This window comes from Aquila chrysaetos, chromosome 12 (assembly GCF_900496995.4).
Source record: "Aquila chrysaetos chrysaetos chromosome 12, bAquChr1.4, whole genome shotgun sequence".
Taxonomy (NCBI): Eukaryota; Metazoa; Chordata; class Aves; order Accipitriformes; family Accipitridae; genus Aquila; species Aquila chrysaetos.
The window spans coordinates 29348497-29373089 of NC_044015.1; the positions used below are offsets into that span (position 1 = coordinate 29348497).

Sequence of the window (24593 nt, forward strand, 5' to 3'; positions counted from 1 at the left end):
ACCATGTTTTAAAGAATGAACACTTTCTAACACAGAAGCTTAAAATATGAGCATTGGCACTATGTAACCCACATCAGAGACACACAAATGCCGTCCAAATGTATGGGTTCAGCCAAGCGCTAAAGGTCTGCTCTAACTAACATATTAGAAGAAAAGTGTTTGAGTACTCTTTATTCTAGCACGCTTCCTTGTCATGTAACTGGAGTATTGTTTTGTATAATGTTTTCAAAAAAATATTCAACTCATTAGTACTGCCAAGGAAGGTTGGTGGGATCTTTTTGGTTGGTTGTTGTTTTGTTTTTTGGTTTGTTTTTTTTTGGGGGGGGGGGGGCGGTGTTAAACATACATACGCTAGAGGCATGTTACTTAACTGACTTGAAATTACAATCCAGGGTACCACTTGCAACCATGCTGCCTCCCCCTTCTCTCCTGCCACCTCTCCATCTGTTACTAAGAAACAAAGCACCAGTTGCATATAGGCTCTCAGACAATTCACACATACACACAAAAAAAATTTAAAAGATCTGTAGACCTGTACCCTCATTTTCCTACCTGCACATCTGTTTATTATACAAACCTTGGAAAACAAGCAATGAATATTAAGTATATCTGTATTGTTTTCCATCTAAAGTGAAATAAAGAAGGGTGTTGCTTACAATAAACAGACTTTTTAAAAACAGGTATTTAGTAACACTTGTAAAGATGTTTCTAATATTCTTGTTTTCAGTAAAAGTGAGGCTTAATTTGACATTAACATTCAATAGATTCAGCCCCACTCTTGCAGCAGAGAAGGGGCAGAAATCTCCCTAAAAGTATAGAGACAGAATAGCCAGCTCATACACTACTCCTTGTGCAGTCCCGCATTCTCCACCCCACGGACCAGGGCCAGCTGGCACAAACCAAAGTAACATTTGCTCTGGGGTAGCTGAAACTGGACACAAGGCCAGCCAGCTCAGACCTAGGAACCATGATTGGCTCCCTACCAGTTCTTCCACCAAATGAATCCTGGTATAGAACTTCCGTGACCTAATAGTAGTGCTATGTACTGATTAACAGGAAAAGGACAATGGAAAAATAGTGCTAGTTTCCACAATAACCCTTGCTGACTTTCCTTCAAGAAACTGGAACAGAAAAAGATTTTTTTAAAAGGCATTTTAAATGCATTTATTTCAATACCCTACATAAAGTTAGTTATCACCCAGGAAACATTAGGATGGGCAGACTGTTTCATTTAATATCTATTTCAATGGAAGTAGCGTACAGCAGCTCCTCTTTTAGCCTTTCACCTGTAGAAAAGGGAGGGTATCTGCCATCTATAACAATTTATTGGTGTTTACCTTAACTATAGCAGCAATTCCTTCATTCACAACAAAGGAATCCTAAGGGGTTTCTTCTACCAAACAATATAATTAACAACCTGGTACCTCAGCAAAGAGGCAGCAGCAGAGAATTCAGGGCACCTGTAGAATAAAGATAGTCCCTACAGGTTAGCTGTTGCTAAAAATCTCTGGGAAGTTGGCACTGGCATGACTCAGATGCGACCTGATCTGAACCTTAAGTCTTTCTTTCCAATGGTTCTCAGCCTATCACTACGTATTTGGATTCATTCTAATTTAAAAAAATAGCCCCAACACACTGCCAGTTTGGAACATTCATTAGTGGAACATAACACATTATAGAGGTATTTTCCTAACAGTGAAGATACTCTATAGGTTTATACTGAAGACTGATAGGTGCATCTAGAGTTTTATCACTACTGCAGTCATGTTCCATAATTAAGGAACAGACAGAAGTCATGTCTGCAAGTTATTTTTTCTTCTTTCAAAAGTATTAGATTTTTTTTCTGACATAATTAGAAAGCTACCAGTAAACAGAACAGCTGAGAGGAAAAAAACCTGAATAAACATGATACTGATCATAGTTATGGGTCACATGTAAGAGGGGGAAGGGTAGGTGGAAGATGCCTGCACAGTCCCTATCCATACTCTACTTGGTTATTTTTTTTTCCCATAATAATTACAGAAATTAATAGTTTCCAGTAGAAAATAAACTATTTTCTCAGTCCTGATGAAGAGAGGAACTGCAAAAGAAATAAGCCACTTGGAAAAACGACTCAGCTACATTGTATTGTTTTCAATTGTTGTTATACTCAAACAAGATGAAGGTTATTAATGCATTACCAAATAAGGAACTGCACACATTTTTGCTGTGGACATGTGATCACACTGTTCTTACATAAGCAAAAGGAGATGGTCACACTAGATGCTTTTTCCAGAGTGTGCTCGACAAAATCCCACCCAGCTGCTCTGATTCACACAGCTAGTTTTACATGCAAGGCTGAAAACACACACCCTGAACTGTTGTATAAAGACAGGAATTTGAAAAGATGTCAGAATAACTCTGTTTAACCTGAAAGGAGAACATACGTCAGTAAGAATGTACTACTGTTCACCTACAGAAGACAGAAATACAGGCAGCCCTAGTTATATTTATCAGAATCTGCTGTAATAGAAGTAAAAATAGTTGCTCATTAGCCTTTCAAATGTTTCAAACACATCTCATAGCTCGAATCAGGTTTCTTAGTTTTTTTTTCCCCCTTAGTAAACCTAGACGAGTTTGGGGAAAAAAAGATGGGGGGGGGGTAATAGACCTATTTTGCAGTTAATCTCTTAAATGACTTTATTCCTCCAGATTAAATGGTGCATACCTAGCTAAGAGGTAAAAGAAGGTACAACAGGGAGAAATGAACATTTAAGCAGAAAAATGTCTAGGTGTTCTAAAGCGATAATGCTTTAAAGCGATAGCAAGTTTCAGCATCTATTCTACTAACAGACTGCAGAAATTCTATAGTTTCGTGAAAATTTTCCCTCAAACTCATAATAGAAGTTCAAACTTTGCATGGTAGCCAGTCCTAGAAAGGCATTTTGCTGTAGAAAGTGACATATTTTCTTTTTAACCTTTTTCCTGCCCTTCTGGAAAAAATACAGTACAAAGAACAGTGATGAATTAAAGGACACCTGCAAATAAAATGTCATTTTCATGATTATTTAATGAAAACATTACACAGAATCAGTTCACTCATAGGACAATCCTAACAGACAACAACCTGTACAAAGGAAGTAGAAGATCTCCTCTTTATATTCTCTGCAGAAAATACCAATCCATAGCCAAAAAGTTTACAGGTGCATGTTTTTTTGTTTAAACTAAACTTATGGAACCTCCTATGTTCTCACTCTTCATCAAGTCGTATCATGACATCCACATCACTGATTTTTTTAAGCAATATCAGAGATTAACCCACCAACATTCATCCCTTTCCAAGTCTATGCAGCAGTTATTGAAGGCTCATTTTTAAATACAACTGGGCTTTTGATGATTACACCAAGATACTTTTCACCAATAGATACTGAAGGGGCAATTAGACTACAGCTTTCTCTAAGGTGCCTTTGGATATTAATTTGTGAAAGAAAAAATATCCTTACACATTCACAAACTTCACTGCAAACATTTGTTTTTCCCAAAACATACATGTAACCCTTACAATAAAGTTTAAGGGGATTTTCAGTTTAGGTAAGCTTGTCATAATCATGGTTTTATGGACTGAAGGGATTAGTTATTTACAGCTTCTAAACCATCTCTTCCATCTTTCCTTCCTCACCCTCAGAAGAGATTTACCTTTCTGTGCTAGTTTTTTTTAATTCACACTATGATACATGCACAATTTGGTAAAAATAAGGTGCTCTGACTCACAAATTAACAAGTACAGTCGTTAGCTGTAACTAAACAGTATCAGAAAGAATACTAGGGATCAGGCCTATGTACAGGGAAGTACACCAATCTCTTTAAAGTAATCAACCTTTTCCCACTTCAAGATGAGAATTCTGAACACTACTGCCTTAATTCAACAAAATACGTATTTACACACTTATTAACAGGACTTCAACCCACATTCTTCAGTGCTCTCCTGATACAGGGATACAGTAGACAGTTCTATCCTCTACAGCTACTACTGCATTAATTATTTGTTCTCCTTTTCAAAGTCCCTCAGCCTCCATCTCTGCCTTTCTTAATCCCTATTCATATGCAACTTCCATGCCTAGCTCCATCAATCAACTTATTTCAAGCTAGGCCTTTCACACTTTTTCTCCCCCTCATCGTCCCCCATCTGGGAGGAGTTTTGCAGATGTTAACAGCAAACAAATTCTCTGGGCTCTCCTTCCCATGACATCCACACAAAAAAAAATCCAACCCCCTTGAACAAGTCCGATGCTGAAGACTGATGACCACATTATCATGCTGACTAATATTATCCAGCTGCCTTTTTGCACTACATTCTTTCTATATGGTGATGCATACTGCCTCATTGCATACTTCAGTTGTATTTAAGGAAGAAGTGCATGGTCTCTGATTTATCCTTCTGTATTTGTGACATACCTAATGCAATGGTGGCTTAATGCAATTTGATAGCCTTCCATAAGCTAGTCAAAATTTTAGAGGCTAGGTCATATTAATCTTTTACTGCTCAACTGTTCTCAAGCCCAGAATCAAATTTGCTGGCAGACCTCAACAGAAACCTTGGGGCAAAGACCCCTTCTTCCCTTTTAAGTTTTACTATTAAATTTCCTTTCAGCAGCTCCAACCTACTTCTAGCTTTAAATCAAATATGAAATAAGATTCACAAGGTTAAAATGTGCAAGACAAGTGCTCTAAAGAATCTACAATTTTTACACAGCTTTTCTTCACATACTTAATACAGTAAAACTTCTGCTAAGAAAAGCAGCATGACTAAAGGTAAGCCAAAAATCCCAAAGGTTTGGGGTTTTTTGAAACTCAGGATATAAAAGTTGGTACACAAGGGACCAGATATGGGCTTACAGAGCAAATTCACTCTTGCCCTTCCCCCAGAAGCCAAGAAGAAAGCTGCATTATCACCAAGTGAAGGCAGATGTGACAGCAACTGCAGCAGAGCAGGCTGCCCTTCCTCTTCAACACCCCCATCCTCTCCCACAAATACTTTTTCCTATCCCCTCCAATTCCTCAGTAGCAACCCATGCCTCTGCACTTGTCTGGAACGAAGCACAATAGGAATACTTGCTGACTAGGAAGACACAGCTGGTCACCACTTGGATCATCCTGGGTAGGTGAATTCTGCACAGTAATATTATTTCAGTATTAAAAACTATTCCCCTTCACCCTCATCTCTCTCAAAAGAGAAGATAATTATGAGCATTGTATAGATTTTGTAGACAGTTTAAGTTATACTTTAATGTTACAGTTTTTCCACCAATACATTCTCATTCACATCCAAATCGTGGCTCTGAAATTTATAATTACTACTTCAGTGCACATGTAGCAAAATGAAAGCTCATGACAGATCAACAGTTGTTTGGGTATAGAGCACATGCTGAATCTTCTCTCAGTAGTTATTTAAGGGAGTTTTCTACTGATAATGTTGCAGGTCCCAGATACCCTTTGCCAGTGCAGGAGCACCAGCTGACAGGATCTTAATCAGCAGATCTAAATCTCCCAAAGTGATGAAATCATCAGAAACCAATTGCAGATTTCCCCAAACCGGCTAAGACTTGCAGAAAGCATAGCTGGCAGATGTAAAGCTATCACAATGGTTATCCTTCTCTGATAGTTAGAGACCATGATCACTTTTCCTATATAGGTGTTTAGTGTACTGAGGAAAAGCTAAACAAAACACCCTACCCAAAGAGTTGCAGAGGCAACTTTATAAGAAATGTAATCCTTTAGTTTATGACCCTGTGAGAGGTCTCCTTACCTGTACTAGTAAACCACTTCTTTAAGGACTGTTGTACCCTTTGGTCTGGTCACCACAGATCAAAGGTGAAGTCAATTGTTAAAGGGAAAAAAAAATCCAACAAACCTAACAACCCAACAACAGAACAGAACTCAATGCAAGCATGCACTGAAGTGTCTTAGCTTATGCGGAGGACTGGGGTCAGTTCCATACTTTTAAATCTATGTTTTTGCAATACTTGAACTAGCTAATTCAGAAATACCCCGAGTACCTTTTGGTAGAAGTAAGGATTCCTTCATACACACAATATTGGATTTAAAAAAAAAAAAAAAAAAAAAAAAAAAAAAAAGCGGTTTCTTTGTGGTTTTTTTTCTTCCCAGAACTCTCCATTACTTAAGTCTGTGACAATCCACACGACACATAAAAAGTTTTCCGACTTGTCAGATTTTTCATTTAAACTAGATACTTCTCAGTAATTACATCTACCAGAATGTTCCAGTCTGACAATTACTGAAAAAAATGACTATGGCTTGAAAACCATGAGAGATGTCATTATCTAGTAAGTTTAGTTAAGGGAGACACCTTCCTCCAATCTCCAAAAGAAATACTGAAAAACATTTTAAAACTCTATATTCTCTGTTACTTCTTATGCTGCCTACTATCTAATTACTAAAATTCTGAAAGATAAGTGGTAGATTACTATACATCCTTCTTTAGTAAGGATGAGTTACTGTAGAAGTGAGGCTTATTTTACACAGCAAAACCAAAAGTTCTCATGTGCTAGCAGCAAATATTCGCTTACCTATCTACTACATTTAATTTCTTAGACGGCAGATTTGAAAAAACAGGCAATGAGTAATTGTTGCAAGTGAGAAAGCAGAATAACCTAGTGTATGCTGCTTTAACAAGTCAGCAAAGCACTTGAAAGAATATTGCCGTAAGCACTGTAAAAGGGCTAGATCCTCACCCCACTCCATTAAGAGATTAAAAAGAAGGAATTAATCCCACAGGGATAATTTTCTCAACAGAAGTATCATTTAATAAAGGGAAATGGAGATAGAGTGCTTGAGACATGGGTTTCTAGCAGATAGGTTCTAAGTGCCATCGTGGGAAACATAGATAGAAGCAACTCTTCAACTGTTGATAAAGGTCATTAGATCAACTCAGGAACGGTGAAAATAAGGGCATAATATTTATACAGCATATAATATTTAAGATCTTACTGCTCTGTAATTTGCTAAATTTCATGTTCTAACTATCTGAAAGGCCTAAAAAATACAGTGACTTCAAGAAACTGGAAGATTGAGGAATCATATATACTAAATATCTCAGCTTTCAAATGAAGCATCACCCCAAACAATAGTAAAAAGCTGATAAAAATTCCAAAATTAACATTCACTTATCACCAGTTGTTTATGAATGCAACTAGAACGCTTACAGTACCAGACAAAAGCATTTTCATTAGCCCACGGCATTGTAACTGCTTCAAAACCAGTGTTATAACCAGTGTTATACAGCTGCTGGCTTGTCTCACAGAACTTAGCAAAGAATCATTAGCCCATTTTGCAACAATAAAAAGCAAAGTACATAGATGCTCCTCCACATTTTCTAGTAAATGAAGAGCTATAAAAGACATAGCCAGTAGCCAGTATTAGCTTCAATGCATCATAGTCAGCCACTGTTGCTCAACTTATTTATTTGCATAGCATTGGCTAGTATACATAGCCCTATTCCCAATAACAAAGGAAATGAAAAAATAGTTCAAGGTCAAATTATTGTTTAGAAATAGCAGAGTTAAGCATAAAAATGAAGTTCCCACTTTCCAAAGCTATTTTTGCTTTCCCCTCTGCCCCCCGCTAGCAACACTATATTAATAGTAAGTATATGCTAATTCTTCAGAACAGGCTTTTTCAGCAGAAGTATTTCAACAGCAAGTTTCACCTAGCTCTAATTATACACTGTAAGCTGCCTAGAAGCATGTAAGAATTTTAATTTTGTGGAATATACTAATCTTAAAACCCTTTTGAGCTATATTCAAAAGTTTTATAGAAGGAAAAAAATCTAGCCCATATTTTCAGCTTCCTTTGGTGAAGTTATCCGGACTGGAGATGCAGGATAATCTGACCTCAGCAGCCCTGCTCTTGTCTTAAGGTCTACTAAAATGATCCCATTTATAAACAGCCAGAACTGAAGGGACCAATGAGAAACCAGGAACTTCTTAAGGCAGCATGGAACTACAAGGCTAGCCAAAAGAGAAGACAGCAAGACGCATTTTCTTACACGTCTTCAGCAGAGTTGTTCCCGCCCTGCATGTAGCCCAAAACTAGGCAAAGTCCAAAACAACAGTTCCTTAATTAGAAGTACTGACAACAGAGAAACAGAGACTCATTTAGGTTGGAAGAGACCTCCCACACTTCAGTTTAAAAGCACATACACTTAAAAAAAAAAAAAAAGTATTTATGTAACCCAGGCGCCCATGAAGAAGCTACGGTTCAATGCATACAAATAAATTTTTAAAAAATTGCAAAGCATCCCATCAGAACGGTACAGAAAGCAGTTGTACAGCTTAGTTCCCCTTCAGTATTATCTAGTCTCTACTGCTATGATAGCTAAGTAGATACTCTGTGACCTTATCGAGATGCGAAGCCTTTGAAAGACTGTCATCCATATTCAGCATGACAGTTCAGCCCCACCAGGTCACAAGACCTGAACAGGGCCCAGATTAAAGCACTACTAGCTCCAATTTTTCATTAAAGCTTGTGCTTGCGCAGCCAAGAAAAAAATGCCCCCAACTGTAAAAACTGTACAGTAACAACGGCCACTTTCAACTAAGAAATAAACAATCGTAGACACTGCAGGAGAAGACAAGTGAAGCCCCCTGCAAGGTGAAAGGAAAAAGCCCGTCCCGTTTCGCGGGGCGGTGGAACGGCCCAACAGCCGTTCAAAACAAGCGTCGGGCCGCGCCCGAAGGGACCCGACGGGCAGAGAGCAGCGAGGAGCGCGGCGGAAGGAGCAAGCCGCCTCACCGCCCCGAGCGCCGGCTCTGCCCCTCGGCTCAACGGCTCTGCCTCTCCGCGGGGCTCGGGAACAAGCCCCACGAGGCGCCCCTCGCCTCTCCAGCTACCATAAAGCCCGCACCACCAGACGCCTGGGTTTCTCCCCCGCAAACAGAGCTCGTATTATTTGCCCTAGCTGCCCCGCGTCACACGGCGGGCACTCTGACAGCGCCAGGCGGCACCGCGGCACGCCGTTACGAGGAGCCCCTCCACAGGGCACCGCCGCGCTAAGGCGGGAAAAAGGTCCGGCTCCCCCCTCCGCTCAGGGCTTAGGACGGCACCGCTGCTACCCCCACTGCCCGGTCCGCAGCCAGCCCGGCCGCCAGTCGGGAAGGAACAGAGCCAGCAGCGCGCCGACCGCCTCTCCAGGCGCAGTCTGACGCGGGCAGGCGGCCAAGCCGCAGCGCTACCGGCTACCCTCGGGCCCCCTTCCATTACCGCCCTCACGCACTCACCCGACTGACGCCGCCTCAGCCGCCCCCCGGGCTAACCTTGCTCCCGGCAGCCTCCGCGCCTCAGGCGCAGCTCCCACTCGGGCACCCCGGGCTCGAAACCAAATCACGCGAGATCTGCCCGCAGCGCCTCGAGCGCAGCACTGCGCTCCCCCCGCGCCCTCCCCCCGCGCCACGTGACGCTCCCAGCCCTATCACCGGGCGTCTCTGACGGCTCGTGCCGCTATGGAAACATCGCGAGCTCGCCGCCCCCCTTCCGCGCGCGCCCCCCCCCTTCCCCCGCAGCCCCCGCTGGGCGGGGGGAGCGGCGCCGGGCAGAAACGCCGCGAGGTTTCTCCGCCGTTCTCCGGCACGCCTATGAAATCTCGCCCGAGGTCTCGCGAGGTTACGCTGCTTTCCCTCCCCCCTCCCCGAGCACGATGCCGCGCAGGAATGTGAAAGGCTCCCGCCCGCCGCCATTTTCTTTCTTTCTTGGCAGGCAGCGAGTGGGGCAGGAAGCGGTGGCCGAGCGAGTATGGCGGACTATTCCACGGTGCCCCCTCCTGCTTCGGGCGCTCCCGGGGGAGGCGGCGGTGGAGGTGGAGGAGTGAACGATGCCTTTAAAGACGCGCTGCAGAGGGCTAGGCAGGTGTGTGTGTGTAACGTGGCTCTGCCAAATCAATGGGCCCTCGGGTCCCGGGGCCTGGAGGCAGCCGCTGACCAGGCCGCGGTGCCCGAGCCGCGGGAGGAGTTAGCGGGCAGCGCCCTGACGACGCTCGGCTCTGGGGAGAGCTGAGGAGGGGGCCCCTGCGCCAGTATGTGTCTGTGGGGAGGGGGGGTGGGCGCTTTGTCCCGTCCCCTCACCCCCCCTCCGCGCACGCCGTGGCGAGCGCCCGCGCCGCCCGCCCGCCCTTCCTTCTCGGGCGCTGAAAGGATTTTCCAGTCGCTCCGCGGCTCCATCCGCTCCGCCATTGCCCGCTGGCGGACTGGGCGCCCGCAGTGCCGCGGCTCGGCCCGAAGCGATCCGCGCCATCGCGGGGCGGCGGGGGTGAGGGGAGCGGCGCTGCGGGGTCCCTGCTGCCGGCCTGCGGGGAGGCCAAATCTCGGCCGGCGACTAGCGGCGCGCCGCCTTGCTTTATCGGGAGCCCGGCGCCTCGCCGGGCCGCTCGGGCGGCGGAGGGGCAGGAGGGAGGGCGGCTCCGCCGCGCGGCCCGTATTGTGTTCCCCGAGGCGCCCTCGGTGCCCGCTAACCTGCTCAGACCGGTTGGGAAGCGCTGCGGCCTGCGGAGCAAAGGCGGCGAGGGCTGCCTTTTCGGAAGTTCCTTATCCCCGAAGTTTTATTTGTAGCTTTTGCACCACGGGCGATGTTTTTCGTTATTTCTCGGGCAAAATTTTCGCCTCGTCGGGTAATAACCGGCCGCGGGTTTGGCAGTACTTGAAGACCCGGTGTAGTCGGGACTACTAAGGTTTGCAGTAGTTTTAGCGGTCCGGCCTTCTGTGAGATACCGCAGGGTTTTGTGAAGAATGGGTAGGAAAGAAAAAGCCTCCTTTAGAAAAAAGTTTCTGCTGTTTGAAGGGCAGGATTTTTTTTTTTTTTTCCAACCGATGAAGAAAATACAGGAAGCTTTGCTGTTGAAGGATGAGCACAAATGTCTTTCAAGACATTGAAAAACAAAATCTCTGTGAGCAGCACTGTTTCTAGCAGCAGCCTTCTGTTTACTTATTTGAGGTCATTTTAATAGGCGTTGTCTAAATCGCTCAAAATCGTTTAGAAGACCTGGAATAAATGAGGGCTGACTGACTTTTTTTTTTTCCCTCAAAACATCTGCCTTTTGTTTAGATTGCAGCAAAAATTGGAGGAGATGCTGGCACATCAATGAATTCAAACGACTACGGTTATGGAGGACAAAAAAGACCTCTTGAGGATGGAGGTATGCACTCGTTACTGCTGCATTTATTTTTGTTGAGTTTGGCCACGGGGCCAGAAAGATAGCAGGTGGTTTTTTTGTTTGCGGGTTGGTTTTTTTTCCATAGCACAGCATTAAAACATTTTGTTCCCTTTATAGATCATGACATGCTTTTTCATTTTCAGTTTAATGGGGAAATATGTTTTAAACCATTGTGCTCTAACGCGAAGTGAATGTAAGCCTGTTTTAAAGTATTTTAAATGTGGTTTCAATGCCATAAAGAGGAAAACGTGTGCTGGGGAGGGGGGCAGATAAATTCATGGTTGAGAAACGCTTACACAGGTATGTCATTTAAGTCTTTTGTTGTTGTGTAGGACTGATTACAGTTTGTAAGTTACAGTTAGAGTAGGAAGTGCTCACTCCTTAAATTTGTTTCATATACTTGATTACTGCACAGTTTCAAATAAAAGAATTAATGCATTTCATTGTAAAAGCATAGGACTTTAAAAAAAGACAGGAAAGTAAATTTTCTATTTTGTAGACACTTTTGCTTAGTCTAATATTTTAAGTCTATAGCATGTGTGAACCCTGATAAGATCATACTTAAATCTTCTAACTTGTTGCAGCTTTTTGGATTTGCCTTATACTGCAGTAAAGTTTTCTTCTGAAATGTGTGTGTGTCGTCTTCTGTCTCTTACTAAGCAGCCAGTTTGAACTTAACAGGGTTTGATATGTTCAATATACACAAAAAATCCTGGCTAAATTGTGGAAAGAAATCTCTGAACTTGTTGAAATGTTCTCACAGGTCTCACAAAAAAGCAATGCCTTTTTTTCCTTTAAGAGGATTGAAACTCAGGCTACAGAATGTAACTAAGGCTTTATATCAGGAGTTCTTGTGTCCTGTAATAAAGTTTTTTTTTTCTATTAACGGTGAGGTTTTTAATATACAAAAATGAGCTAATGATGCTTCAGATGATATATGTAATGTATTCTTTTTATTTTATGTGTAGATGGCTCTTGGACAAGTCCGAGCAGTACAACACACTGGGAGGGAATGCCCTCTCCTTTTAAAGGCAGGAATTTTTATTTATTACCTGTGTTTAGTATGTAAACATGACATAAACTAGTGGATCTTTCTGGATTGACACAAATATTTCTTGGAATATGTGTCTGAGTTTTTGCTGCACATAAATTATGGTGGTTCATATAACCTTTATTTTGGGGTGGGAAGGAAGCATCTGAAGTCTATCTTTTCAGATATAGGTTAATTATGCCTTTTACTCCTTTACTGTACAGAAAGGATTTGGATGGTAGTGATGTAGTTGCTTTGAATCTGCTTTTTTTTTGAAGTTTTATGCTATGAAATGCTTGATATTTGGATAGGAATTTCATATCGACATTTAGATTGAGATTGCATTGCCATGTGATACTGTTGTATTTTCAGATGTTTGATCTAGATTTGTGGTCATTGTCAGAAATTTTTTTTCTTTAAATCATTGTTGATTTTTGTATGGATTTGATTTTTTTTTCTTCTTTTTTTACTATAGAAGCATCATTAGCTTGAGCAACCAACAGAGCTAAACTTTGTTCCTTGTCTTGGTTAAGTTTCAGTGACTGGGTATCTATGAGCAATCTACAGTGTGTTCTGAAAACTGCCTTTTGTTAAACTACTGAATAGATATATGGAAAAACCTAACATCTTTTCAGCTATACTAACCAAGTGCTGAGTGTTCGTGAGATTCTTTCTTTTATTCAGATGATCAACTCCCTGAAATTGGAGGAAAAAAAAAAAGAAAGAAAAGGAAAAAAAAGGAAAGGGGGACTAAAATACACTGGAAAGTTACAATTCACACTAAAAGGTGTAAACACTTCTTGAATTTCTTGGCAAAAAAAATTTAAAAAATCTTAATTTTGCAGATCAACCAGATGCTAAGAAAGTTGCTCCTCAGAATGACTGTAAGTAACTTTTATTTTGTTGCCAAAAAACCCTAAACAAGTGTAACATTGCCAGAACAAGAAATTGAAAGTGTTCTGGTAGGTGATGCTTGAATCAATAAGATCAAAAGAATGGCTGGGGGTTTATGTCTTATTTTCTTGAAGCAGTGTGAGTCTGCTTTATAAAACTGACAGTGATGTTAGCAACAGTTCAGAATCTTTTTAGCTGTTTAAACCTCTTGATAACACTTCTTGAAAAGTCAACTTGGACACAAGTTGTTACAGTGAAGTTTTATTATCAAGGGAGAAGCTTAGTTGTAAGTTATACTACTTGTTTGAATTTAATTTTAACAATATTTGTTTATAGCTTTTGGAAATCAGCTACCACCGATGCATCAACAACAAAGGTAAGAGTCACGCTACATCTTTGGTAGAGTTTCCTTTTTACTGAAAGACTGAAAGAGTGGTATCAATGCATAAAGCAATTACTCTGTATTTGTGTGATCTGTTGAAATTTAGGTTCAGCAAGTCCCAAACCAAACACTTCAAATGCATCTACATTGCTGTCTCTTTCTTTATCTTCGCAGCCTAGGCTGTGCATCAAGCTTAGGAAATGCGTTGCTTTTTTTTGCTACTTGAGCATAGGTAGCATAACCAGAGGTTGGAAGCAGACTTGAAGGGGGAGGGGGGTTGATGCTGTCTTGTAAACAAAAAGGAAAGCTAATGGATTTAAAAAAATAATAGCTGCTCTGTTAGTTACATTTGCTAAAACTTGGTTTTCTCCACTCATTTCTTCCCTAAACAACCACATCCAACTATTGTTCTTATGCTTTGGCTGGTTTTGGTAGATGAGATGCTTAAATTTGTGTATTTTCAGCATACTTCAGTGGATATACAGATGCAACTTAAAATGCTACACTGGCCTTTTCTGTACCCCACATCTGTTAATAGTAAAGAGGATAAAAGAAAACCTAGATCGATTTATACTATTACACTTGAACTCTTTGTAATTAGTTACTTTTGTATGTTGTCATTTTACTTAGTACTGTGCTTGCATAATGACTTTTAAGGTAAATGGGAAGCAAGTAAGTCAGGGTGATAGTGGGACCACTAGCTTTCTTTAGTTTAATGAGAGTATATATATAAATTTAATGCCAGTTTGGTCTCTGAATGGTTGTTGTCTTCTGTTTGATTTAACATTCTCTGTAGGTCTGTGATGACAGAGGAGTACAAAGTTCCAGATGGGATGGTTGGATTTAGTAAGTAGTGTGGATGTGATGATGTAGTGTAGCGAGGGATGTTAGCAGATACTGTTAATACAAATGATCTTTCTATATATTCTTTCTCCAAGTAATTGGCAGAGGTGGAGAGCAGATCTCACGCATACAGCAAGAGTCTGGCTGTAAAATACAGATTGCACCAGGTAACTATTTGTGAGTTTTTTCTTTGTTTATTTTGCTGGGGTTTTTTGGTAGAAAGTTCAGAAGGCTGTGATCATTGCTTCTAATTGCCTGAACCTTCATTTAAGGTACATTTTAATGTTTTGTGATAATCGTGATTAATATAGTCCGAAGAAATGCAAAGTGTTGGTGATACACTGGTTATTCTACTTCAGTGAAGTTCCAGTCATTTGCGTATTATGTTTAATTTCATAAGCTCTTTCTGACTTAACACTACTGCTAAATTGCTTTTATTTTATGACCATAGATAGTGGAGGCCTGCCCGAAAGATCATGTATGCTAACTGGAACACCAGAGTCTGTTCAGTAAGTAAAACAAATTCTGTGTGTTCATATTTAACTGTGCAACACACTTCATTTTTTAGATCTAAATATAATATCTAGATAGTATGTTTATAATACTATGTTTTTCTTCTATTGAAGAGGCAGTCAAGTGACAATTAAATGTATACATAAGAAAAAAAGTCTTGAACCTGCAGTCAGATCCCTCAGCTTACTTGGAATTTTAAGACAAAAATATGGAACTTCAAATTTTCAAGTCCAAATCTTGTTGTAGATAATACTTATCTAAGCATGCACTGATTTCAGCTTGAGAATGATCTGCGTGAATGTATATTAAAAGAAACGTACGCTGAAAAGAAACTCTTTATTAACCATGAATTGGAAGATCACAGGGAAAATGTGGAAAATCAGTAATGTGTAAGAGTATGAGTTACTCAAAGCCCAGCCCATCAGAGTTCTTAAATGTCTTTGGTATAAATTAATGTATGCCAAAAGTTATGAAGTTGATGTCTATGCAATACCTGTCAGGAAAGTTAACTTTTGCCTTCCTGGGAGGGGAAGAGGATGATAGCAATGAAAATGTTTTTTGGGGTTTTTTTTTTTTGGTTGGTTGTTGGGGTTTTTTTTTACTGGCACAGAGGTTATGTAACTGCATGAAGACCAACTTATCCTGGCTTTGCTAGGAAAGATCTTAAGTGTAGTAGTATATTTGGTATTACCTCATTTGTTAGCTGCTCCCACTTTATGTTTGCAGGTAAGGCCTGCAGCTACATGTTTTCATTCGGGAAAGCTCCTTTTATGTTGCAGCCAAGCAGGCTGCTGTTCATGAGGTTGTTCCTTTATGGGAATTTTCTTTCTAATTATAGTTTATTCTGCTCACATATTAGAGGGAAGAGTTTTTAACTGATGTTACTACTGTAGTCATGATTTTACTCTGATGGTAACTGACTTGCATGTGTGGTGAATAGATACTTGCCATTGTGCACCATTCTGGTAATGGTTACAAGTACAAATGTCCTTACTTTGCATGCTGAATCAAGCAGCAGCTATCATGGTACTTGGTATTAAGGCTAGGTTTTTTTTACAGTTTGAGGTTTTTTGCTTTTTATAAAACTTAACATAAAATAGATCTGCTTTAAGATTGGCTGTTAGTAGATTAAAGAAGAATTATTGTCAAATGAGAGGTTACCCAATTACTGCTGAAATTAAGCAAAGTTAAAAAAGCTTTCTGTCTGGTGATTTTATTTTTTTTTTTTTTTCATGCACTAGAAAAGGTAAACTGTAACAACTTCAAATCTTCTAATTAACACGGATTTTTTTTTTTTTTTTTTATATTTTAATGGACAAGGTTTCCATCTTCTGTTCTGAGTTAAGGGTTGATCAATGTAACTATACTCAGGGATGATGGTCATGTTTGAGGAGGTGACTCACTTTCGTGTGTTTGGTCAGGAACCACCTTTTGTATTCTGACATTGGGGTGGTTTTAGGTCTACCACATTATCTTGTAATTAGTTTCTTAAGTTACTGTTACAGATTTACTGAGTTTGCCTAGTATTTCTTAGTGATGATAATTATATTTCATCTGCAGAAACTTTTCAAATAAAAAAAAAAATTTCCAAGCAGAATAGGTATGGGCAAATGATACTTGTAGGAATAAGTGTATTTATAAATGTATATATTCCTTCACAGATCAGCAAAAAGATTACTTGATCAGATAGTTGAAAAGGGAAGACCTGCACCTGGCTTTCATCATGGTGATGGACCTGGAAATGCAGTCCAAGAAATTATGATTCCAGCAAGTAAAGCAGGATTAGTTATTGGAAAAGGTGGAGAGACAATTAAACAATTACAGGTATATATGTATCATCTTTTAAACATGATGATATTGAATCTGGATTTGAGTGGGTATTGACATTGCTTTTGTTAAATAGGAGCGGGCAGGTGTCAAAATGGTCATGATTCAAGATGGTCCACAGAACACTGGTGCAGACAAGCCCCTTAGGATAACTGGAGACCCTTATAAAGTTCAAGTAAGGAGTCCTTCAGAATTCAGTGCATTTTTAAATACATTGTGATGTTGCAGTACCTAAATGAACTTTCATTCTTCTTTCAGCAAGCCAAGGAAATGGTGCTGGAGTTAATTCGTGATCAAGGTGGCTTTAGAGAGGTGCGCAACGAATATGGGTCAAGAATAGGAGGAAATGAAGGGATAGACGTAAGCATGGTTGAAAAACTTGTTCACTGTATTTTGAGATGTTAACATTAAAATGTTAAGCTGGGTGATACCACTGAAAGCTCTTAACTAAATTCCAGAAGTGGTTGTGGCACGTAAGTATTACTTGATCATTGCTGAAATTATGACTTTAAATGGTGTGCAGCATTCACTTTACATTACCAGCAGTTCTGAACAGTTTCAGCTAGCTGCAGTTTTTTATCAAATAAGCAAATAAGCTTGATGGCTAAGTATATGAAGTCTTTATAGAAATTGGAGTTTGGCTGTTACAGAAGGAAATTTAAGTCCACCTATTATGGAAGTCATGAGCTTATAACTGTTTATCAGAGGTGAGGCTGAAAGTTTCATCTGCTAGAATCTGCATTTTAAGCCCATTAGAACTTTTGTTCCTTGATTGTGAGATGCATAATATCCCCTGGAATTGCTGCCACTATGAGAACTTGTACTGCATAGGATCTTTGGTTTTGATACTTTCATCCAGTATTTGCTAAGCTTGTGGCTTGATACTAAAAAATTCACACTTGAGAAAGCCTGAAATGGTATAGGGCTGGCCCTAGTTTACCATTCTAATATGTGATCCTTTAATTGTGTGAATTTGGTAGGAATATCTGCATCACAGACATCTTGAATTTTTTTTTCTCTTTAAGGTTCCAATACCACGATTTGCTGTAGGTATTGTAATTGGAAGAAATGGAGAGATGATAAAAAAGATACAGAATGATGCTGGTGTTAGGATCCAGTTTAAGCCAGGTTGGTAGTATGTCCATAAGTTTCTGTGAATTGAGTGTAAATTTACTGGATTACATATACTGGAATAGTTCGTTTTTATTCCAGATGATGGAACAACTCCAGATAGAATAGCCCAAATCACAGGGCCTCCTGACAGATGTCAGCATGCTGCAGAAATTATTACAGATCTCCTTCGAAGTGTTCAGGTTGGGTAATATGTTGTTTACCATTTAAAATCTCCTGCCAGACTTTTGGAAAGACTTAAAATTTTAAAAATGACCGTGTAACTAAAGAAAATAATTTAATGGTGCCATTTGAATATACTTCAAAGTTCAGTCTGGAATATGAATGTTTGCTTCTACAGTTACAGTTTTGCAAGTGTCAGGATGATAATGATAATACTGATTCAAAGTCATGGTAGTTCTTGATCTGGCTGGTTTTAGAGCTGCTTCTGTTCTCTTGTATTAATAGCTGATATGCTGTTACTTTTGGTTGTAATCAGTGTTTAAAAGATGGTTTAAATGCTTATTGTGAGATGAGCTCCACTGCTGCATTTACAGAAGGCAGACAGAAATTAGATACTTGTTCATGTGAAACTTTCTGCTTTCTTCTATATCCTTTTCTCCTTCATCTTTCATATGCAGAGCTGTACAGAACATCTTTTAAAATGTAATTTAGGTCTTCTGTAAAAGATATTGTTTTAACTATCAAAACTACCTGAGTAGTAAATCAGTTTTTTTTTTCTTAACAAATGATGTGATGTAACCAGTTCGCATTAATAATTGGTTTGCGGTAATTTTTATAAAGCATGCTAATTTGTTGCGTTTTCTTTTTAGGCTGGTAACCCTGGTGGACCAGGACCTGGTGGTCGAGGAAGGGGTAGAGGCCAAGGCAACTGGAACATGGGGCCTCCTGGTGGATTACAGGAATTCAATTTTATTGTTCCCACTGGCAAAACTGGATTAATCATTGGCAAAGGCAATTTATCTTATATATATGTGTATCTGTATGTGGTTAAAAAAACCTCAGCTTTTCTGTCTGTACAAATAGCCATACTAGAGAGATGTTTCAAGAGAAGCCTTTGCAAATAGTTTCATGTATGGTAGAGCAACTTAATACTGCTAAATCATAGCACTCCTAATATTCTTTTCATATTTTCCTCACCAAAACACATACTTCAGTACTTAAAAGTCAAGAACCAATTAATTTATCTAACCTTTTTTTTTTTTGAGTAGTAAGTACTGAGTTACACTGGTAGTGTTTGGTAGATACTTAAATGATGTATCTTATAATTAACTTGCATTTGATAATGCTTGATGAGCCTAGTGTAACTGCATCTGTAACTCCTAAAACTAGTTTTCACATATTCCAATGAAGATCTTTTACAGTGGAATCCTGGAGTTTCTTGGTGTACGTTTATTAAAATAATTACTTCTGAAAGAATTTTGTTTTAAAAATAATTTACTGTATGCTTCTAAGTGAAACACTTGAGTTATCTTAATCTTTTGTTTGCAGTATGTTTTCCAGACACAAGAAATAGGCTGACATAGTTCAGTTCTTGAGCTGGAAGGTTGATTTTTTTTTTTTTTTTTTTTTTTTTTTTTTAAATGCCTGATGGCGCCTGTTTTGACAACTTTGTGCCTACTAATGATACAAGTAACTTCTCAGTATCCTAAAGAGGAGGAATTAGTTTAGGGAATTTAACTTTCTGGTTTTAGTGCACTGCAAAAAATGTGGACTTTACCATGTGGTCAGCTTCTGGGGGTTTTTTGTCATCTGTGCATGCCTGCTGCTTTATAGGGAGTTTAGGCTTTAAGGTTGTATTTACTGATAACTATTGGTATTGGTTGTTACTCATATCTAATCTTACATCTTTACATGAATGGAAAAACCAGACAATGTAGGAATTCTTTGCTGTTCTGAGTAACAATATTGTGGTCTTTTGCAATCAAAGCTCTATAGTACACAGGAGAGGCTTTTTTTTAGTTGTTGTTAGAATGTTCTTGTATGGCTCAGAAGAATAGGTGTCTTTTCACTTCTCTATCTTCAGCTTCCATGCAGTAGACTTTCTCTGATGTGAATCTTAGTATTTTTGCTTTAATGCATGTCATAAAAGCTGTATGTTGCATTGTAGGTGGTGAAACTATTAAAAGCATAAGCCAGCAGTCTGGTGCTAGAATAGAACTTCAAAGAAATCCTCCACCTAATGCGGATCCAAACATGAAGATGTTTACTATCCGTGGAACACCCCAGCAAATAGATTATGCACGACAACTTATAGAAGAAAAGATTGGCGTGAGTGTATAGCTATGTTTTGGTTTACTATTATAACGAAACAGAATAGGAAGCAAGTCTCATTTGTGGAGACTTCTCTTCCATTTCACTTCCAAGTTCCTTAATCAGATAATAAATCAATAATAATGGTAATCTGGGTTTAAAGTAGTATAAATGTAACTTGATGCACCAAAAGAAGCAAAAACTTGAAATGGAAAGAAACAGTTACTTTCTTCAATGTAATACAGTGTATTTTAATGATGTGTTCTCCAAGATGCACACTTTGTGCCTAATGAAAAATTCAACAACTTCAAAGATATCCTTGATACTCTTAAGCTACTAAACAGTCAGTCTCACTATGTTTAGGTAGAGTTTTAATCCAAGTTTACACTCTGAAATTTCACTGCACTTCTGTTCACGTGTGTATGCATGTAATCAAATTTGCTACCTGTTTTTTGTACCTGATCTTGCAAATATTTAATTAGCAAGATTGGCCACATTTAGATATATCAGTTTATTTTGAAACACTGATAGTCTTGTTTAAGTTTGTGGGGGTTTTTTTAATGCAACTTGCGGAAAAATCCATGTTTATTTGTAAAATTCTTTTATTCCCTCAAGAAAGAACCAAAATAAATGCTTCTTTTTGGTTCCTATTACTGCCATGGCTGCTTTTAACTCTCTTCAACTAGCCATAAGCCTAATTAATCTTCAAAAAGACTGTTTTCTCCAGGGAAATGTCTCTATTTAAAAACAATCAAACCTTTTAGATTACATTCTTAAAGTGTTCAGATTTATCTTCTGAATTGCTGAAAAATGGAGAACTTCAAGGTTTATTTCATCTGCGTGTTACTCTTATTACAGGGTCCAGTAAATCCATTGGGTCCACCTGTTCCCCATGGACCCCATGGTGTTGTTCCTGGCCCACATGGACCTCCTGGGCCACCAGGTCCTGGTGCTCCCATGGGACCGTATAACCCAGCTCCTTATAATCCAGGGCCTCCTGGCCCTGCACCCCAGTAAGTACTGCTTCAGCTAGCTTCCTTTTTTGTAGGGTGACCCTGGGACTGGCTTTCACTGTATGTGTGTGACTTCATCTTTTATAGTGGTCCTCCAGCTCCATATGCTCCACAAGGATGGGGAAATGCTTATCCGCACTGGCAGCCACCAAATCCACCAGATCCAGGTAAGAAGTGTCACAGCTGTACTGTAGTGTGAGTATACTTTGAGTGCATCTGTTTTGTCCTTACAAGTATATACATTTCATAATTCATTTGTGTTACACTGGTATATCTGAAAAAGCTCCTATTCTTCAGGCTTTTCTTTACTGATTGTCCGTTTACGTATGTTTTACGCTTCCTACATGTTGCTTGTGAGATGTTGAAATGCAGTTGTTACAGTTGGAATATGCTTCTTTACTAAACGTTATTGACATTGCATCCCAATTTATGATACTTTTTGCAAGACTTCGTTAACTGATTTTGTCCAAATCAGTTCATTTTTCTTACAATGGATGTTTTTACATGAAGTTCTTTATTGAGGATGTGTTTTCTTTCACTAATAGTCAATGACTTTTTTATTCTAAACAATGCCCTTTACAATCTCACTGATCCTGACTTTGCAGTTTATGCTAAATTATATATTTCTAGCTTTTGTTGAACTATATGAGGATATGCTTCTCGGAGTATGATACAAATGTATTTTGCTCAGTCCTTTTTTGAGGGATAAAACTTTTGTTGAACTGCTGTTGATACACAATCCTAACTGGTTTTACTGTATTTTGAGCTTTTGCTTATAATAGTTTTGTATTTGCTTCTGAAACACATCTTTGTAGAATCTGTTTCTTCTATTTCTGTTTATCTCTGTCAAGACCGGGAATTTTTACTTAATTACAACTTCCCAAAGTTTTAGTATCCTGCTTTTCTTTAAGTTACGTCCTTTGGTTGGACTAGAGCATATGGGGAAACGGAACTGCAGTCACAGAGGCATGGTAAGGCTAGATGCTTGAGTCACTTGTACCTCATTTGTTTGAGGTAGAGCTTCTTCAGAACTTCAGCCAAAAGATCTCAATTTTATTTTTGTTATAAATGGAATAAATATTTTCTGATAGCTACTGGTCCTGACACAAGTTCCATTAGTAAAAAAGGGGAGGGCTTTGGAGGATATTATAATTTACAGAGAATTCTGTTCGTGTTCAAGTCTTTTATATATCCTTTCTGGGCAAAGAACCGTCTCTGGTTTCAGTTCCCAAACTTTTATAAAAAGTAGCTCTGCATGCATTCAGTTTAGATTTAAAAATGCATATTGTCATTATTTAAAAGTCGAACGATTCAAAGTGACTTGACTTGAAGTCTCAACATACCAAAAGTGTCATTGAATCCAAAACCACTGCCAAAAGTTACAGCCTTTTTCATACCACCTTTTCTTTTTTTATAAAGTAATTTATCTACATAAAGATTGGTAAGAAAAATGGCAAATACTCACCTTGTTGTCATCTTGATGATGATTTTATAACCATTCTTTGGATAAATACTCCTTAAAAGTCTAATGAAGCTTTCCTATGTGTGGTTGAAGTTGGTGTTTCTTTCGACTAGCATTTATTTGGATGAGTTTTGTACAGTTTTCCACTTAGTTGCTCATTTCATTGTAACAAATGGGTTATTTTAGTATTTTTTTCAGAGGTGCTTTCTCCAGAACCATGCTTACCTCTTGTCACGTGAAAGTGGAGCTAGTTACTACAGTCAGATTTCTTTGGAAATTTAATGAATACCACTCTGTGTTCTTCTATTCTAGAGAAATAGCTACTAAGGGGAATGAGGGGGGGAACCGAGCAATGGCTTATTTGATATTTGCAGGTAACCTTAGAATATAGTACATGTTAGTTTAAATCCACTATTGTTGATGGAAGCAGTGTAATTTAAAAAGGAAACAGCGTGTTAACATTGTTTTCTGTATGCTGATACTACTGTGTGCATTTTAAGTGGTTACATCTGACTTTAATGCTAAATGAAACACTGCAAGAAATCTTGTGTTGTGGATTTCTTCTCCCTGAATCGCTTTTTCAGGGGATTTCTTTCTCTTCCATTAGTCACTGCTTTACCTATTTTCTCTTTGCGGGGGGGGGGGGGGAATGTACTTCCATTCCTATGTATAGTTATTGTAAAGGATCGGTTGTGTCTATGTCCTTACGTGAAGTTCTCGTCTCAGTTGGCCGCATTTATTTGCAGGTACTTTTATTCTTTAAGGAGGCAAGTAATGTTAAAGGATGCTGGTTGTGTTATAGAATATTATGTTCTCTAATAGTAGATTTGCAGTTTTTGTGGATTGCCAATCTGGTAATGTAATCAATCTTTGTGGTTCAGCAAGAATAAGCCATACCTAAAGGCTATATGTGAAAAACAGAGAAGTAAGGTTCTAGGAAGCAGCACTGTTGGCCTGCTTAAATGTAGTTAAAAATAAGGGAAGCATGGAGATAGCTGTAGAAAATGCAGATGTTGCTATTATATGTTATACTAAAAAGAGCTGTAAGTAGACAGTGGTGATTTATAGCCATGTGTGGGGATTTAGGTTCTTAAAATACTGTGTTTCTGTATCTTACTGTTACCTTAAAGTTTAACTGACAAGCATTGCAAATACCTAGTAAGATTTGTATTCTTCTGTTTCAGAAATACGTATTTGGCATGCCTCCTCCGCCTGTGCCAGTGTCATTAGTGTGAGGTTATAACAGAAATAAAACCACTGAAATTGTTTGGTGCTAGAATGATTCATTGTTGCTACCATTTAGTAACATGACTGTTTAAATAAACTTGAAAATCTGTTTCTGTTTATCACATTTAAAAATTTTAAAATGACATTGTAGTAGTAAGGGTTCTAGAATGATTTTTCTCTCATCAGTCCTATGAAAGTATACTGTGTGCAATACACTTGTCTGACACCTGATTGGAAGCTGAAAGAAAAGATAATTACACAATGTACGCGGTTATTTGGTTTAGATGGATTTTTCCTTGGAGGAAAATGAGTGCTTAGGACAGGGTTAATTGAGGACAGCATTCTGTTCATACTACTTTTATAAATGCTTATGTTTTGTTTTCATAGGTAAGCCAGGAACAGATCCCAATTCAGCAGCGTGGGCAGCTTATTATGCTCACTACTATCAGCAGCAAGCACAGCCACCACCTGCAGCCCCTCCTGGTGGACCAGCTACAACCCAAACTAATGGACAAGGTAGCTGTTTAGTAAAACTGATAAATTTCTTATTGCTGGGGGTGTCGATGCCCCATTATTTTTTATTGTTGTCTTCATATATTTGGTTATTTTATTGTAGGGTAGTTGGTTTTCTTGGAAAACTCTTGCTTACAGCATTCAACATTTGCTTTTCTTAATTTCAGCAGTAGTAAGGGTAACATATTTATCTTGTAGTATACTCCAAAGAGAATTGTGCTGCAACTTGGGCTGACTTAATTATGTCTACATAGTACAGTCAGTCTTAAGTAAAAAGGGAATGAGCCAAACTGTTGATTGTCGTT

The 24593-nt window shown here is 39.1% G+C and overlaps 2 protein-coding genes across 19 annotated transcripts in view; one reads left to right on the top strand and one right to left on the bottom strand.

Moving 5' to 3' along the window:
- The window catches only part of DNAJB4 (DnaJ heat shock protein family (Hsp40) member B4), a 34631-nt gene extending 25215 nt beyond the window's left edge, over positions 1-9416 (bottom strand). Inside the window, exon 1 of one of the 2 annotated variants that reach the window (XM_030034007.2) lies at positions 9276-9416. The gene's annotated coding sequence lies outside the window, so the exon portion shown is untranslated. Of the gene's footprint in view, positions 1-375; positions 399-9275 lie in introns of those variants that run through there. The other variant, XM_030034009.2, reaches the window with a different exon arrangement.
- Positions 9417-9654: 238 nt separating this feature from the next.
- Positions 9655-24593, top strand: part of FUBP1 (far upstream element binding protein 1) — a 43133-nt gene continuing 28194 nt past the window's right edge. For 13 of the 17 annotated variants that reach the window (XR_005933614.1, XR_003926146.2, XR_003926147.2 and 10 more), the window contains exons 1-18: positions 9655-9900; positions 11092-11182; positions 12169-12231; positions 13076-13114; positions 13461-13500; positions 14303-14352; positions 14445-14516; positions 14801-14858; positions 16524-16686; positions 16766-16864; positions 16948-17049; positions 17715-17817; positions 17902-18002; positions 18633-18774; positions 19931-20091; positions 20932-21086; positions 21174-21253; positions 24163-24291. Coding sequence is in view for 7 of the 17 variants with exons in the window: in XM_030033997.2 (XP_029889857.1) it covers positions 9787-9900; positions 11092-11182; positions 12169-12231; positions 13076-13114; positions 13461-13500; positions 14303-14352; positions 14445-14516; positions 14801-14858; positions 16524-16686; positions 16766-16864; positions 16948-17049; positions 17715-17817; positions 17902-18002; positions 18633-18774; positions 19931-20091; positions 20932-21086; positions 21174-21253; positions 24163-24291 (1762 nt within the window). In the remaining 10 variants the exon portion in view is untranslated. The remainder of the gene's footprint in view (positions 9901-11091; positions 11183-12168; positions 12232-13075; positions 13115-13460; positions 13501-14302; positions 14353-14444; positions 14517-14800; positions 14859-16523; positions 16687-16765; positions 16865-16947; positions 17050-17714; positions 17818-17901; positions 18003-18632; positions 18775-19930; positions 20092-20931; positions 21087-21173; positions 21254-24162; positions 24292-24593) is intronic. The other 4 variants (XM_030034003.2, XM_030034004.2, XM_030034001.2 and 1 more) reach the window with 3 other exon arrangements.